Source organism: Purpureocillium lilacinum (assembly GCF_023168085.1).
Source record: "Purpureocillium lilacinum CBS 284.36 DNA, scaffold_2, whole genome shotgun sequence".
NCBI lineage: Eukaryota > Fungi > Ascomycota > Sordariomycetes > Hypocreales > Ophiocordycipitaceae > Purpureocillium > Purpureocillium lilacinum.
In genome coordinates, this window is record NW_027072112.1 from 2,836,370 (window position 1) to 2,852,040 (window position 15,671).

At 59.6% G+C, this 15,671-nt stretch overlaps 5 protein-coding genes across 5 annotated transcripts; 2 read left to right on the top strand and 3 right to left on the bottom strand.

Annotated features, from left to right (window-relative positions):
- Positions 1–938: 938 nt before the first annotated feature.
- PLICBS_002637 (protein-ER retention protein) lies at positions 939–2,210 on the bottom strand (the record flags this gene model as incomplete). The annotated part of the gene is made up of 2 exons (XM_018322332.2): positions 939–2,065; positions 2,120–2,210. 2 exons carry the CDS (start codon positions 2,208–2,210, stop codon positions 939–941), a joined length of 1,218 nt encoding a protein of 405 aa, XP_018179812.2.
- A 1,033-nt stretch (positions 2,211–3,243) lies between these two features.
- Positions 3,244–4,371, top strand: PLICBS_002638 (peroxisome biogenesis factor 10; the record flags this gene model as incomplete). The annotated part of the gene is made up of 1 exon (XM_018322333.2): positions 3,244–4,371. One exon carries the CDS (start codon positions 3,244–3,246, stop codon positions 4,369–4,371), a length of 1,128 nt encoding a protein of 375 aa, XP_018179813.2.
- A 656-nt stretch (positions 4,372–5,027) lies between these two features.
- PLICBS_002639 (uncharacterized protein) lies at positions 5,028–6,813 on the bottom strand (the record flags this gene model as incomplete). The annotated part of the gene is made up of 2 exons (XM_065600057.1): positions 5,028–6,368; positions 6,793–6,813. 2 exons carry the CDS (start codon positions 6,811–6,813, stop codon positions 5,028–5,030), a joined length of 1,362 nt encoding a protein of 453 aa, XP_065456129.1.
- Positions 6,814–11,560: 4,747 nt separating this feature from the next.
- On the top strand, positions 11,561–12,948 carry PLICBS_002640 (uncharacterized protein; the record flags this gene model as incomplete). Its single annotated transcript, XM_018322336.1, has 4 exons — positions 11,561–11,674; positions 11,747–11,790; positions 11,945–12,583; positions 12,774–12,948. 4 exons carry the CDS (start codon positions 11,561–11,563, stop codon positions 12,946–12,948), a joined length of 972 nt encoding a protein of 323 aa, XP_018179816.1.
- A 1,010-nt stretch (positions 12,949–13,958) lies between these two features.
- PLICBS_002641 (FKBP12-associated protein) lies at positions 13,959–15,091 on the bottom strand (the record flags this gene model as incomplete). Its single annotated transcript, XM_065600058.1, has 3 exons — positions 13,959–14,857; positions 15,005–15,017; positions 15,080–15,091. The coding sequence occupies 3 exons, from the start codon at positions 15,089–15,091 to the stop codon at positions 13,959–13,961; spliced, it is 924 nt and encodes a 307-aa protein (XP_065456130.1).
- Between the last annotated feature and the right edge of the window lie 580 nt (positions 15,092–15,671).

Genomic DNA, 15,671 nt, shown 5'->3' on the forward strand with positions numbered 1-15,671 from the left:
TGCTACGGGAGAAGAAGGTATCGAGTCTTTGGGGTTGCCGGTCGCTTGCGTCCCTGCTGACTTAGACGGCCGGCTGCTTGCAGGCCTGGAGACACGACACACCAGTCAATCCTATATCTCCACATAGGTCGTCCCTTGGCCAGGCCGGGAAAGCGAGTTGACGGAGACGTCCCGTCTGGGCAGGTTGCAACGTGAGACCTCGCTGACCGCCCGTACGACACCAGGCGGGAGTGAGACACGGTAGGGCATTCCACGGGGATCGACGGCCACCATGTCCCTGTGCGCCGTGCGACGGATTCCTGGGGCACGCAAGTGGACGGTAGCGCCACCAACCCATCCCCACCGCATCCGTCTCCTCTCGCGCGACCGGGCGACGTAGGATTGGGGGCCGGCCGGCCAGCTCGGCGCATCTTCGCCATGCGGCTGACCTAAGGCCGCCAACGCTTGTCTTGCTGCCTGGCAAAGACATGTCTTCTTTCCGACACTGATCGAGGACGAAATGCTGCGAAAGGCGACCTGGGCTGGCCATGGTGCTCACCGGTGTTTCTCGCGGGATTTGGGCGGCACATCTCGGGCGCCATCACATCATCTCACGCAGGCGTGGTCTGCGTTTGTTGGGTTGTTGGACTCGGATCCGGGGCCAGAGGGTGAGCCTGCCGATGAGAAGCGGAGAGCAAGTCCTTGGCCACCCACCAGGCGCGGGCCTCTCGGTGGTGGGTGACGGACCATTGACGCGAGGCCAATATTCTCTTCCCGTCAGCCATCTGACTTGTCTCCCACCGATTCGGATCGCAGCAATCCACGCATGACGACAACTCTCCGGGGTACTCCCGCGGGCGGACGGCGCGCGGAATCGTACCAACCCAGCACAACCCCATCCCTCGCACACTAAACGCCACGTGCTCGGCCTCGGTCGGTCTTGTTCGCGGGTCGCCGGTCTAATCGTCGTCGTCGTCCTTTCCCTGAAAATTGCCCAAGAGGATGTCGTCGACCCCGAGGCCCGTCGACGAGTTCCGGAGCCATTCCGTTTCCACGCGGAAAAATATCCAGATCCAGCGCCGAAACACCTCGAGAAACTCTATAAGGAAGATGCCGCTTTCAAAGTCGCTGAACCGGTCGAGGTGCGGGCTCAGCTTCATCGACCAGCTGCACCGCAGCATCAAGTCCATGCCGATTACCACGTAGTAGATGGTCGCGGATAGGAAGACGAGCCTGTCGCGCAGACCCCACGGGTGATGCGGCGAGGTGCGCGCTCGCCGCGTGGAAAAGAGGGTCAGGTCCCAATCCTTTGCAACGTCCCAGTAGAAGGAGTAGAGGGAGTTGGCCAGGACCGCGACCAGCCACGCCCTGTTGTAGGCGGCCTTGGCAGCGTCGCCCTGTGCGTTCCGTTGCAACGAGCTCGTGATGAGGACCGGGAACGCCGTAGAGTATTTGAGTGCATTGGCCAAGTGTTGCCCTCCCCAGCCAACGGATTCCTTGTATGGCGCGCGTCGCACGCGCAAGTATTCGATCATGCATTGCCGGAACCGAATCGCGCTTGGCACCGCCATGAGGAGCGGCACGATCACAGTGCCTCCACAATTGCGATCAGGTCGTTCCGTAGACGACCCTCCGCTACTGAAAAACATGCATACGGTGACAAATAAGTCGCCGCACACCTTGGCGTACGATGTCAACACGTCGGCAAGCAAGATGTCCCCAAACTTGCCGTCTTGCGCTTCAGCTATGCCGCCAATGCTCACCCGGCGTAGAGTCGCGAGGAATCGGTGTCGCCCGCCGCTTGGAAGGTGCCTGAGGGGCACGACGAAGATGGCCACGACGGCGACAAGGTATGTCATCGGTATCCAGTCGTAGGCGACAACGCGCGCCGGCACGCTCCACGTGACGAGCCAGAAGAGGAGGATGGAGACGCCGAAGAGGACCGACAGCACTGTGGCGAGCCGGTACGTCGAGTGGTGGTGCGGGACATGATGCGGCGAGGTGCGTCCGGGATATCGTATCAGCGCTGGCACGTCGATCTTGTGCAGGTAGAGCCCGTGAAGGTTGAGGCCCCAACCCCAGACAGCTACAGCAACCAGAAGTTAGCCCAGGAACACCATGGACGGCGCAGCAGACTGACCGAGCGTCACGATGAAGCCCACGCGGTACGGCAAAGGAAACACCCGGCTGAACGGGTCGAGCTGCGGCTCGACAGCAGGGTCACCGTCCATTGTCGCTGCGACGAGTCGTCATCGATTGGTAGGGAAGGCGAGAAAGAGTGCGCCGGGCACGTGTGAGTAGATCACAGACAAAGGGATCGAAAGGAGCGACGCGGGTTGACGGCGCCTGGTCGAAGCAAAGGGAGCACGTAGGTTGCCAGACAGACAATACGAGGACGGGAATGTGGAAGGTCGATAGCTTGCTTTCGCATGGCCGCGTGCCGTTTCCAGACTTTTTTTCAGGGGCAAGAGCTCCCTTGGCTCCCTACGCGTGCTACGTCAACCCCACCAGCCGCTCCACCATCAGGCTGCTGTTCCCGTCATCGTCAGCGAGTCACAGCCCGCGGCAATCTCGCAGCGCTCTGCGCCAAGGCTAGGTGCACGTATCGGCCAACATCCTACGCAGTTTCGAGATGAATTCTCCTTGTTTCTAGATACTCAGCGTGTAAGAGATGCATGCTTGAGGCCTGCGACAAGTCGGCGACTCGCGATGCAGGCGCACGCACGCAGTACTGACTGGTACGTCACCAGAACCCAGTGCTTGCAATTACAATATCCCTGCAGACTTGCTAACGGTATTCGTAGTCTCAGCGACCTTTTCAACTCAAAATAAAGTACGAAATCCAGCCAGGCGCAAAATGCTCTTCGCCATGGAAGTTCACGGCCAGCAGAGATCACTGCGCTGCCGAGTATTCCATGCGCCTGTCGGCTCCTAGCGCTAGCGCTGGGCGTTGCCGTTGCCGGCCAGCGGGCAGCCACATGGGCCCCTCCGACCCCAGCTTTCGTCCCGAGGTCCAGCTCCTCTCCGGCCTCCGGCCCCGTCGCAGCCGAACCTCACTTCCTCATCATCAACCACCACCTCGACACATCGCACCGCACCGCACGAATACAACGGCCGCTCTGACTGCTCGCCGAACCCGACGCACAACAGTCCACCCATCTGCAGGCCTTCTCGCGATCCATCCGGCGCGACTGCGCGCATTCTCCTCGCGCCCTTGCCCCCCGGGCTCCGCGGCTCGGCCCCAGACACATACACACCTACACAATGGCGTCCTCGTCCTCACAATCACAGCCGCGACCATCCTCAACCGCGTCGCCGTATCCCTTCGCCTCAGCGCCCGACATTGTCCGCGCCCATCAAAAGGACGCGTACTTCACGGGCCACCTCGCCAATACCCTCACCGACCTCCACCGCCGCCTGCTCGGTGCGCGGTCCGCCCACGCCCTCGCCCCGGAGCTGCGCTCCCTCGCCGCCATCCTCTACTTCGCCCTCACCACCCTCCCCGGCAACCGCACTCTGGGCGAGGAATACTGCGACTTGGTGCAGGTGGAGTCGCCGACGGGCCGACTCCCGGCCCTGCGCACCCGCGCTGCGTACATAGCAGGCACGATTGTCCTGCCCTACCTTGTCAGCCGCGCGCTGCCGGGCCTGCGCACGCGGCTACGGAAACTCATCGAGCGGCGACTGGGCTCGCTCCAGCGCAAGGGCAAGGAGGACAGCAAGGAGGCACGTGTGTGGGAGTACATTGCGCGCCACCTGTCGAGCATCACGTCGGCCGCACCCGTCCAGGCCGTCACTCTCGCCCTCTTCTACTTCAACGGCACCTACTATGAGCTCACCAAGCGCCTTCTCTCCCTCCGCTATGTCTTTACTCGCACAGTCCCCGACACCCCCGATCGCGCCGGCTACGAGGTTCTCGGCGTCCTGCTCATCGTTCAGCTCGCCGTGCAGACGTACCTCCACGTCCGCTCTACTCTCTCCTCCGCCAGTGTCCCCGCGCGCGAGCGCGCAGCTTTCCAGTCCGGCACTGTCGACGTCTCCCTCGACCACACAAACTCCTACTCGGCCAACAGCGACCTGCTCCTGACCGAGCTCGGCAGCCGGGGCCCCCAGGCGAGCAGGGTCGACCTCGCCGCTACGACGCACACCCCGGTGGCCACCGCCCCAAGATACAACCTGGCCGACGGCGACAAGGTCATGGGGTACATCAAGGGCTCGCAGCAGCGCAAGTGCACCCTCTGCCTCGAGGAGCTCAAGGACCCCTCCGCCACGCAGTGTGGCCACGTTTTCTGCTGGGAGTGTATTGGCGACTGGGTCAGGGAGAAGCCCGAGTGCCCGCTGTGTCGCCGAGAAGCCATGGTGCAGCACATCCTCCCGCTGCGCGTCATGTAATGAGTGCGTCATGTATGATATCAGGAAGCCCTGCGGGCGGCTGTCCACGTGGTGTAACCAACGCAGTGACGTAAATGTCACAATAGAATTGTCATTGTCTCGAGGCAACAGGCAAGGCAAACTCTTGGCTTCAGGTCTCGAGAACGTGGCCCAATGGACGGCGACGACTAAAAAATTTTCATTCGATGCAGATGCTATGCCTATCCGTGGTATCATTGCCCCTCCCAATCATTACCGCCTTGCTCGCTCGCTCTGCTATGCCTCTCCAATCATAAATCCACGAGCCTCGCGCGTGGTCGCCTCGCCCACTGCATGCAGAGTCAGCAGCCACGTAGGGCTTCCTCACGCCCCAACATCGTACATCGTCCTCACCCCTCCGTGCCGTGAGTCCAGCTCAGAGCTTCTGCCATGTAGTTATACAACGAGGAAGCTCCACAAGACCCGTCTATTCCAGCCCACCGTCGGCAAAGAAGAAAGTAAAGACATTGTCGAAGCAGATAGCGAGATGCCTTGCACAGACCGTAGATTTGCCCGAAACACCGTAAAACTCCTGTAATATCCCTGACGTTCCGATGGCCCCGATGAATTGTTGGTGGTCGTAGCAAAGACCGTTTGAATTACCCATGTTTTTCGTTTGTGCCTGATGGCATCGGCTCCTATTCCGAGATCGAAAACAGCACAATTTCGCCTCGCTCGTTCCGTCGAAGTCGCAAGTCCTTCCAGAGCTCCTTCTCTTCCTTGCTTTTGCCGGCGCCTGTGCCCGATGCCTGGCGCTCGCGGTGATAGCGCTTGAGCGCCTTGTTGACGCTGCAGCCGCGCTCGCTCTCTGGGCCTTTGTTGACGAAGCTGAGGAAGGCATCGGCGCGCGGCTTGAATACAACCATTTGGCCGTCTGGGTTGTCGGACTTGCCGTCCTTGGACTGCGGTCGAAACTCAATGAGCTTGGGTTCCTTGCGCTCCTTGTGACCATGAGACTTCTTCTTCGAGGTCGACTTCTTCTTGTGGCTCTTGGACTTGGAGCCGCCGGTAATCATATCGAAGAGACTGTTGCCGACGTGGGTGCTCTTGGCGTGCTTGGAATGCTTCGTCTTCTTGAGTGGGCTTGCCGGCGAATTGTCGGCGACGTCTCCGCCAGAGTAGTCGGGAGAGGGGGGCAGCGTCGGACGCATGAGCGTCTTGAGGCCGCCTGTCAAGCCGGAGTGCAGGACGGGAGGGGCGTCGGTCATGACCTGGTCGCCGGGGACTTCGACGTGCAGCCGCTTGCGCTTCTTGTCCTTCTTGACCTCGCTGTCCTTGGTCTTTCGTCGCTCACTCTTGGAAGCAGGGGTGACGAATGCACCTGAGGGGACCGGCCCGGTGCCGTATTGAACAAGGGGTTCGTTGTCGGCGTCCATCAACGAGGTAGGGTCGAGATATTCCTCCGCGTTGTACTCGTATCGCACAAGCGAGGTGCTGTCGCCAACGTCAGGACCCATCTGGTCCCTCGGAAGGTTCATGTTGGAGGCATTTGGCGTCTGGCCGGTCGCGACCAAAAAGTCGAAGACGTTGACGTGTTCTTCGGTTGCCGCGGCGGGAGGGGTGGGAGCCTCTGGCGGCGGCTCAGCGGGAGATCGCTCGTCTTCTGTGTGTCCCGCGGAGTCGTTCCACGGCTCGTACTCCCGATCTTCCCCGACATCTTCGACATATGGCTGCTGAGCCATGTTCTTGGGCCGTTCGATTTGCTTCTGCTCGGCTGGCTTGTCGTGATGGTGTTTCTGCTTCTTGTTCTTCTCTTTATACAAGGCGCCCTGGTACTTTTGGTCTTCGGTTATGCACGACTGGCTTCTTGTAAGCGAAAGAGGGCTCGAGTCAGGGCCGACGACGATGATACTCACAGTGTGAGAGCGATATTGGACGCCTTGAAAGTGAACCATGCAATCGATGCAGGTAAACGAGGCCCCGTGGCAGCGGCTTCGGTGAGGGTCAAGCTTCTTCTTGGTCAAGACGTCGCCGCACGCCTGTGTTGTCGCGTTAGGAGACTGACGATGAACGATATGCTGCAGCAGAAGAGAGTAGACGTCCAATGGGCGGCGGGGTGGAGTGTGCTTGGTATTTGAGGTAGTCGAAGCAGCAGGTCTTCATACAAGGGGGGCAGGCAGGATGATGAGAGACAGGGCGAGTGGGCCATGGGATCAGCGGACAAGAAAAGGGCAGTCTATCAACAGGGTATTTGGCTGTTCGAGAGGGGCGGCGAGAGCGCCGGGAGTGATGTCAAAGGTAGTGGTGGGTGGTGTTGCTGGTGTGGGTGGGATACCTGGGTACCTTATGGCCGGGAGTGAAGGGGTGTAGGGAATGAAGCAGGGCCAAGGCATGGAGGAATGGGGGGCAGGGTGACCCGGGGATACTTGGGTGGGCTTTGGGAGGGAAAGGGAGCGACATTACCTCACAGGAAAAGGAGACCATCTTGACGGTGGCACCCGTGGCGTGGCCTTGGTGATTGGGTGTCGAGTTGGGCAGAACTCGGGTGCTGAGTGGCCGCGGTATTTGACGGAGAGGTCTGTGAGTCTTCTGGGGCTTATTTGCAGCAGCGGCGGCAGCAGTAGCAGCAGCAGGAGAGCAGCACAGCAGAGGCAGCGGCTGAATGGACGGCGACGAAGCGCGCAAAAGCGGCGACGATGGGGACCGTTGCGACTTGGATGGGGGCGGCCGTCAACTGCGTTTGGCGATGCGTCCGTCCGGGGAATAGTAGAGCAACGGCGTTGCAGCAGAGTTCCAGATGGAGGTCGAGCTTCCTGAAGTGGCCGAGCCAGGGGGCCAGACAAGGGGAGGAATCGAGGTTATGGGGGCCGAGCAGTAAGGGGTTCCGTTTTGGAGGAATGCGTCTCAGGCGCGGCGTAAGGATGAGCCCCTCGTTCAGGACGTCCGGGTGGAATGGGGGGGCGGGCGCAAAGAGTCAAGGAATGGGGGGGTCCAGTCCCTCTGCAGGAGGAAAAAAAACTCCCACACGCCAGCGGCGAGTCGAGGCAACGAGGCAGCGCGGGGCCGACGGGAGGTCCAACGGCGACAGCAAATGGTGCTCGCCGGTCCAAGATGCGACGAGTGTTGAGCAGGGTCCGACGACGGAGCGGCGGCCGCGAGTCCTTTTAGGTGGTCGTGTTGTTGACAGCGCAACGAGCGCGATACCGTGTTGCCGTGTGATATGGATGTTTTTCTGTGCGACGCTGTCTGTGGATGTCGAGAAGAAAGAAAACCTGCAAAGGCTAGCCAGCGCTGGGGGAGATGGAAAAGTGGGGGGTGGGCGCCGGTTCCTAGATGTTATTCTCGGCGCTGGGGCGACCATTGAAGGGGAACAAAGGGCATGGTCTACTATTTGCACAGTGAACACCATTAATCACTGGTGTATCTCCACAGCCAAGCCCTCCACCCAATGCTGGAAACAGTCCAAACAGGAGACTGATACAGTTCTTTTATGAATGCGGAGCCTGTCAGAAACGGCTTCCAGACTCCAACAAATGACTGGATGTGCTTGGGCAGTCGCGCATCCAATCCAATCTCCATTGGACTCGCCGCCAGCGCAGCACCACAGCCTCACAAACATCAGCGCCAGCCAAATGCCCTGCCCTGCCTCGCCCACTCCCATGAGGTGGTACCCAACGCCTTTCCCTCGGCTGCCCATGGGCGCGCCGCACCCACGCGCCGCGCCCGCGCCCCCGAACAGTGTTGATGCCACCGGTTGGCGCGCGCCGGACGTTGATACAGGACCGCCGCACCTCAGGTAGCTCTGCGTACCGGTGTCTGCGGCCACGCCCCCCCCTCCGTCCATCCCTCGGCCCCTCCGCCTGCCGCAGCCCCCCGGAGCTGCTTTACGCCAGACGGACGCGCCCTGGCAACCACGCAAAACGCGAGAGACGGGATCCTCAAACCTGCGGTGCCCAGCGAGGCGCCATGATTGGCTTGTGACCGTACCTGATCATGTGAGGCCGGCCACCAAGTGCCGCCGATGCTCTTTGGCGCCCGGCGAACCCAGGACGTCCGAAGGGAAGGGTGGTGTGCTCCCTCTGCGGCGCGCATGTGCGAGCTTGTGTGTGTGCGCCTGTCGCCTTCCAGCGACGCGAATGCTGCGCCGAGCTGACGCTTCGGATGCCAGGATTACCTGGTGATGGTAAAATTAGGCCTGCATGCTTGCTTTTTCTGGGCACCGTCTCGGCGTCCGCCCATGGGCCAGGCGAAGCTCTCTGACACGCCACATTAGCACAAGGCAGGCGATTTATCGGGCATCGCGCCGACCACAGTCCGTTGTGGCTGCGAATCACGTACGGCGAGGAGCGTTACGGCCGTGTCGCGAGCTCTGCGGTGGCTGCGGGCGTCCGCCATCGGGCCCGGGCTGGTGGGCTGGGATGCAAGAGGACATGACACACTCGGTCCGTCGTCCAGCCATGCTTCCGCCGCCCAATGAATACATTTGACATTGATGAGGCCAACAGTTCTAAACGTTGCCGTCACGATCGGAATACCATACGTAGTCCATATGCACTCGCGCCATCCGCAGTCTCCTAGGGCGGCAAATGCCCACGCATTTCCTCGCCCTGCCAACTGCTGCAGGGGCAGCCCAATGCCTGCTGCGATGGTGACGCGCGTTTACGCACTTGCATGAGGGCTCGCTCGTGTCTCCAATCTCCAGGCCGCAACCACCTGACGATCTGTCACGTCCCCTTTTTTGGTTCACCTTTCAACCGGAAGGGCCAACGCGGGAGGAAAGCTTGTGGCAGCCAAACGAAACGCCTGACGCCGTAGCGCCCACCCTCCACGAGCTGTGATGAGGGTGTGTTGCGACGATCTTGGGACGGGATGCTTACCCTTTCGCTATGGAAACTCTCAACAGAGCAATACAAAGTTCCGTGTACGAGGCTTTGGCTGGACTAGAATGAGACATTAGGCCCGTGTTCGCATCTTGTCCGTTTTGTCTCTGTCAAGGACTTGCGCGGATATTCCATCCCAGAGCCCGTGTAGGTACTTTGCAGACAGAGACCTGGGAGCCTCGACAGCCCCTCATCTCTCCCCCAAGAGCATGGGTTGCGGGAGAAGCCATGTTTCAGCGACGTCCCATGGGCACGACGGCTTGTTTGCGACACATCCCGCGGGAGACAAATATTGCCCGCTGCCCACGAGGAATGGTACAGTTGCTCCCAGGCCTAGGCTTGCACTTTGCACAGCGGCATGAGCGGGTAGGCGAGGTATGGTCTCAGGCCGCATCGCCAAGTGTGCGCGTCGCCCGCCTCCGACCTACCCTTTGAGGTCTGGAGGTGTCTCGCATGAGCATTGAGGTCCGAGCCTTGAATCGTGACTCGTGTGCAATGATCCAGGTACCATGACCATGCAGCTGGTACACGGGCAGCGGACCGTTTAGCGGTTCAAGGATCCTCCTGCCCAAAATCTGGGGCCGAGCCACGTATGGTGTCTCCAAGGTCCGACCCGCGCACCGGGCGAGGCTTGGCCCGTCACTCTCGCCAGGCAAGAGGACTGAAGTAATGTACTATACATTTAGTCATGCTCCCGAGGCCCAAGCACATCTCGACCGTGAGGTCGCAATGCCCATGGGGCCAGTGCTGACACGCGTACGTACCTGCGCTCGTCGATACGCCACAGGGGCAGCTCTGCTGTGTGAGGCCGGTTGGTTAGGCGAGACCACCCTTGGTGGTTGCTTTTGCGCAAGTTGCCCATCGTGCTAGGACGCCAAAGTGTGGCAGGCCGAGGTTCCCTGAAAGCATGCCGAGCGGGCTTTGAATGCACGATTTCACTGTGATAAGAGAAGTGCCATGCTCACGGCATGGTACGATTGTGTGCCATTGAAGAGAGTCTATCTCGGTTCAGCGTCCGGGTGGAAATAAATGAAGCCGCACTCCTCATATTTGTAGATGCCGCGGAGGCACTGCCACGACAAGGAACGAATGAGAGGCTATCTGGTGCAAAAGAAAGATTCTTGCTTGATTCAAGACCTGACTCTCAGTCTGTCAGGCAGACATCTACGGGTATTGCACGCTTTGGGCTCATCAGGCGCTAATGTTGTGGGGAGGATAGATACGTCGAAGTCACATCGTCGCTTGCATGGCTAACCATGATGCCTGCCCTGCCTGTCGAGCCTCTTGTTCCGGCCGCACATATCGCAGTCTGTCATGCCTCGGCTGCCGCGAGGCTGGGATGTGCTTGATACCCCTGTTCGGGCGCAGCGGTGGTGCTGCTACTTAGGACGGTGAACTTTGACATACAATGGCATTGCGTGCCTTTGGGTTGAGGTGTGTGGTACCATCGTACCTTTTCGGTGCCCGGTTCCAGATGAGATGCTGCAGCTTCGCCAGAAGCTTGAAAGCCCCATCTCAGGATGGAAGGCGACGGGGAAACACAAGAGGCCTCGGAGCGTTTGATTCACCCCGTTCCATCTCATCACAGTGATAGCGGGGGCTTGCGGAGACGCTGACTGGTGGCAGGAGGGCCGTGGGCCGAGCTTGCCCTAGGATTCCCACCCAGGTGGCTCGGCTCCACCACCCGAAAAAGCCAGCGCTGCTTGTGCTTGTGCTGTCCAAGCTGTCGTCCGACCGCCTTCTCCGCGGCCAAACAACCTACCCCCTTGTTGTGCCTCGACGTGCTGCCTGGCACGCGCATTGCGCTCCCTTCGTTTTACCACCTGTGCCCTGACCATCCAGATCGCACGGCTCCTCTCCTACGCTACGGGACCTCGCTACGCTCCAGCATCGCCAGCCATGGGCCACCGGTGACTGCTTCGCCATCTCGCGCGCGCGTCTTGTTCGGCACCAGCCACGTAACCAGCGCGGCAAGCCAACAAACGGCCACGGGACAACGACCGGGATCCTCGTGCCAGCGATCCGCCCCGGCTTCTCCTCCGGCGTTCCGCATCGGTCAACGACCCGTCAACCGCGCAGCGTTTGTCTGACCTTGGGTGCAGCCGCCGCCTCGCCACTTCGGCGAGCGCTCCTGCTTGCGCTCTGCTGTGCTGCACTGCACTGCGCTGCGCTGGTCCTGTTCCACCCCGCGGCCCCTGGTGGCCTGACGAAAGGACAGCAGGGCGTTCGAGCGGGCCCTTCGAGCCGCACGGATAGGTCTTCCCTGCGTGCTGGTACTATTGTGCCGTGCAAGACAGAGACCAAAAGGAGCAAACGGTCCCTGGCCGACCGAGGGTCCAGTCGTTCTAGCCATGTCCAACTCCAACGCTCCTCCATCGTCTACCCTCGCCGGCTACTTGGAGCAGACCGCCTCCGTCTTGAGCTCCGCTGCCTCCTATATGCGTCTCCCAGCGCTGGCGTCGACGGTGAGTTTCCTCTCCACGCCACACCGCGCCATCAATGTTCCATCGAATGGAGGCTGACCATGTGCATGGCAGGGCATTGCCGCCGCCCTCACTTCCCTGCTCTACTTTAAACAAAAGTACGCCACCCCTCACCACTCCCCCCGGCCCCGAGCCTGCTTTTCTCTTGCTTTGTCGTCATATCTCGTGGTCCTTGCCACCCTTTCGTCGACGCAGGTCCCATGTGACCTATGTCCCGCAGCGAGGTCAGGGAGCTAACGTTGCTGCGAACAGGGCCCTGATCTACCCTTCGCACATGCCACCCAACTCCCGGACCGAACTTCCGCGCCCGTCACAATTTGGTATCCGAGACTTTGAGGAACTGGTCATTCCCACCGACGATGGCGAGAAGCTTTCCGCTTTCTACATCCGCGGCCCGCGCGGCAACAAAAACTCAAACATTACTGTGCTCATGTTCCATGGCAACGCCGGGAACATCGGGCACAGACTTCCCATCGCCCGCATGATCATCAACTTCATTGGTTGCAACGTGTTCATGCTCGAATATCGAGGGTACGGCACTTCTACGGGGGAACCCGACGAAGCCGGCCTTACTATCGATGCACAAACCGGCCTGAATTATTTGCGACAGCGCGCAGAGACCCGCGACCACAAGCTTGTCATCTACGGCCAGAGCCTTGGTGGTGCTGTCAGCATCAAGCTTGTGGCCAAGAACCAGGACGCTGGCGACATTGCTGGGCTGATACTCGAGAACACCTTCCTGTCCATGCGCAAGCTCATCCCGTCCGTCATCCCGCCTGCCAAGTACCTCACCCTGTTGTGCCACCAGGTCTGGCCCAGCGAGTCGATACTGCCGAGCATCAAGAGCGTGCCGGTACTATTCCTCAGCGGGTTGCAGGATGAGATCGTCCCGTATGTGTGCCCCCCTGCCCCCTGCTCTTGCTTTTGGATCTCGTGATGAACAATACCACACCCACAAAATATGAGCCTTTACGGTTCTGATTTGAACACCATCTCTCAAGTCTGACGAAGATCCCGATCTGATGCCTTTCTGTGCCCAACGCGTCAAAGTTTGGACGGTTCGCTGACGACGATGAACTAGACCGAGTCACATGCGCCAACTTTACGAGCTCTGTAAAGCGCCAAGCAAGACCTGGAGACCCCTGCCTGGCGGCGACCACAACTCAAGCGTGCTGGAAGAAGGTTACTTTGAAGCGATGGCCCAGTTTGTTGCCGAAGTTACCAGCGGATCGGACGCCGAGAAGGTGCGGCTATAGATTAGACAGGAACCATCGTCAGGCGAGACGATGGTCCGGCGTTCAGCTGCAGCAAGCGGAAGCATGATGTTCTGCCCTCATGATTGATAGATACCCACTCCGTAATGACGATATATATTGATACGTACGAGCGAGCTCGTTGGTCTGCGAGGCCACAGACGAAGCCACAAAGTCTGACAGATGCGAAGCGATGCTCGGGCAGAGCGCGGCCCCCACGGGCAGCCCACCAGTTCAAAGTGAGACAAATGCTTCGCAACCTTGCACAAAGGGCGACATCGCAAGCGGGGAGCAACTCTCGAGATGGTCCATGTGACGGCGCCGGAGCTCATGGAGGGTGGGGTCGCGTGATGGACTGGTGGGCGGTGATGTCAAACCGCCGCCCTCGCCCGGATAGCGGGGTTTGTGTGGCCCCCCGGACGTTGGGGGCAGTACGACGGCGACGTCCTTTTCGCTCCGGGGTGTGGGCTGCTGCACCACGTTGAGCCGGTAGAGACGCCCATACTGACGAGGGAACGGGTTCTCGAAGCGGCTGCAGTCCCGGGTAGCGGGGTGGTGGTTTGGGGGAAGCGGTAGATGAGAAGTGCCTTTGGCGACTCGTCCATATGCCTACCTACCTAGCACCCTTGGACTACCTAGGTACCTACCTATGCTCACGCGGTACTGCGATGCAAGGACTTTGGCAAACAAAGGCGAGAAATAAACACCACCATTCCAGACCTGACCAGCCTGGATGGACGCGTTCTGCGGAACCAGGTCCTCGCGGACAGGGGACATCTCTGTAGTAGAAAGTACCAACATTAGTCTCAATATGAGAGCTATGCGTCGAGAACCTAGTATTTCTTTAATTCAATGCAATGCCATAACAAAGCTCCACGATATGCACAGTCCGCCATAACATCTGGCGGTCCTTAAACATGCTGAATCTCGCGTTTGCAACTCCCCGGCGAGGCGCTCGCTTGCCAATCACCCGTTCCTCACGAGATATCAATCCCATCATACCCCATGTCAGCTCAGCACTCGACATCTCCACCAAGCGCAGCCCACGGCTTGTCCATCTCCTTGTCGACCTTCTTCTTCTTGAGCCCCAGCAGCTTACGGCCACCCCTAGTCGGTGGCTCCTCCGTGGGCGTGGCAGTCCCTGACCGAGACGCGGCCCGTCCTGCTACCGCACTCCACCCCAGGGCGTCCTTCTTGCTGAGGTCTTCGCGCCGTCCTATATGATCGTTTGCGTCAATGTGGCATAGCAAGATATTGCCAGCCAGGTCCACATGCTCCACGGTCTTGGCCAGACGGGGCTTCAACGCCGTCAGGGCCTGTTCCATCCCGGCAGGAGATAAGAACGCTGAATAATTTGAGGTTGCCCGGAGGAGGATCTCCTCTGTCGGCAAGAAGCTGATTGCAAAGTGGACCGAGGGCTGTGTAGAAAAATCGGCCGCAAAAGCCTGGTTTATATCCTCAATTGTGAGGCCAAACCGTGGCGACGTTAATAAGAAGCCGTTGAACGGCTCGCTCGCCGCTAGCATGGGCGGGCTCGGGGGCCGAGCAGCGGCAGCGGCTGCTGCTGCCTCCGCCGCCTGTGTCTCCCGAATCTTGACGCATTGTCCAAGCGTCTTGCTCGGCGCAGATACGAAACGAGGACCTTTGAAGACGACGATATACCGATATGGCTCCAAGTCCTCACTCCGACTCTCCAGGCCGTAGTCTTCGGCTAGTAGATGGAGGAACTGACGATATGTAGCCGACATTGGCTTGTACCTCATCCTTACCTCATCAGGGCTCTTGGAAAAGACACGGAACTCGCGTTCCTGCGCCTCAGCCCAGGAGAGGTTTTCCTTGAACAGCTTCAAGGTAGCGTCCGAATAAGGTATGTGGTCGTTGGTGTGAGAAGAGGGGTCGATGTTGAGGGCGGCTGCGAGACGTCGGTTACGCTCCAACCGGAGGCATTCATCATCGCATTTGATTTCTGGCCTTGTGGGAGTTGGGTTCGAGCTGCTGGCAAGACATTTGACTTCCTGCTGCCGCCCACCACAAGGGCAGCTAACTACCGCTTTCGCACTGCAGGCCGCGGTCTCATTGCAGGCTAATAAACAGTTAGTAGCTGGATTTCAAATAGCCGGGTGTTGTTACTCACGGGTTTGTCCATGGCAAGTATTTTGGCAGGTGTGTTCACAAAATAGCTTGGTCTTGCCACAGACCTGCTCGCAATGAGTCCCAGTCAAGCTAGCATCTTCGCATTCTCCTGCACGATGGCAAAGCTTGCGGCAAGTATGTAATCTGGAACCGCCTGTTAGTAACATAGCCAAAAAAGATTCGCCTGGTTGCAACGTACCCGCACTTGAGCTTCTTCCCGCAGGGGCGGCCGCAGTGGGCTTCTTGAAGATGGCAAGGCTGGCTGTGGAGCTTCTCCTTCCCACAAGCACACCATTTGTCGACCAAAAATGGGCACTTCGGGCAGCTGATGTCGTCTGGGTGGCAGTGATGGTCAACAGCAGGGTGGCCGCAGCCGGGACGCCTCTGGCAGTTGAACCGACATTCTGGTGGCCTTGTGCCGCAAGGCTGAGGAGGCTGCAGGACAGTGCGGCCACAGTTGCAACTGATCTCATGAAATACCGCCTCGGGACAGCTCCCGCAAGGACCCCGGTGACAGATCTGCTGACAATCATGGCTGCCGCACTTCAGGGGCCTGCCGCAAGTCTTGATGCAGATATGCTCCGGCTCGATGG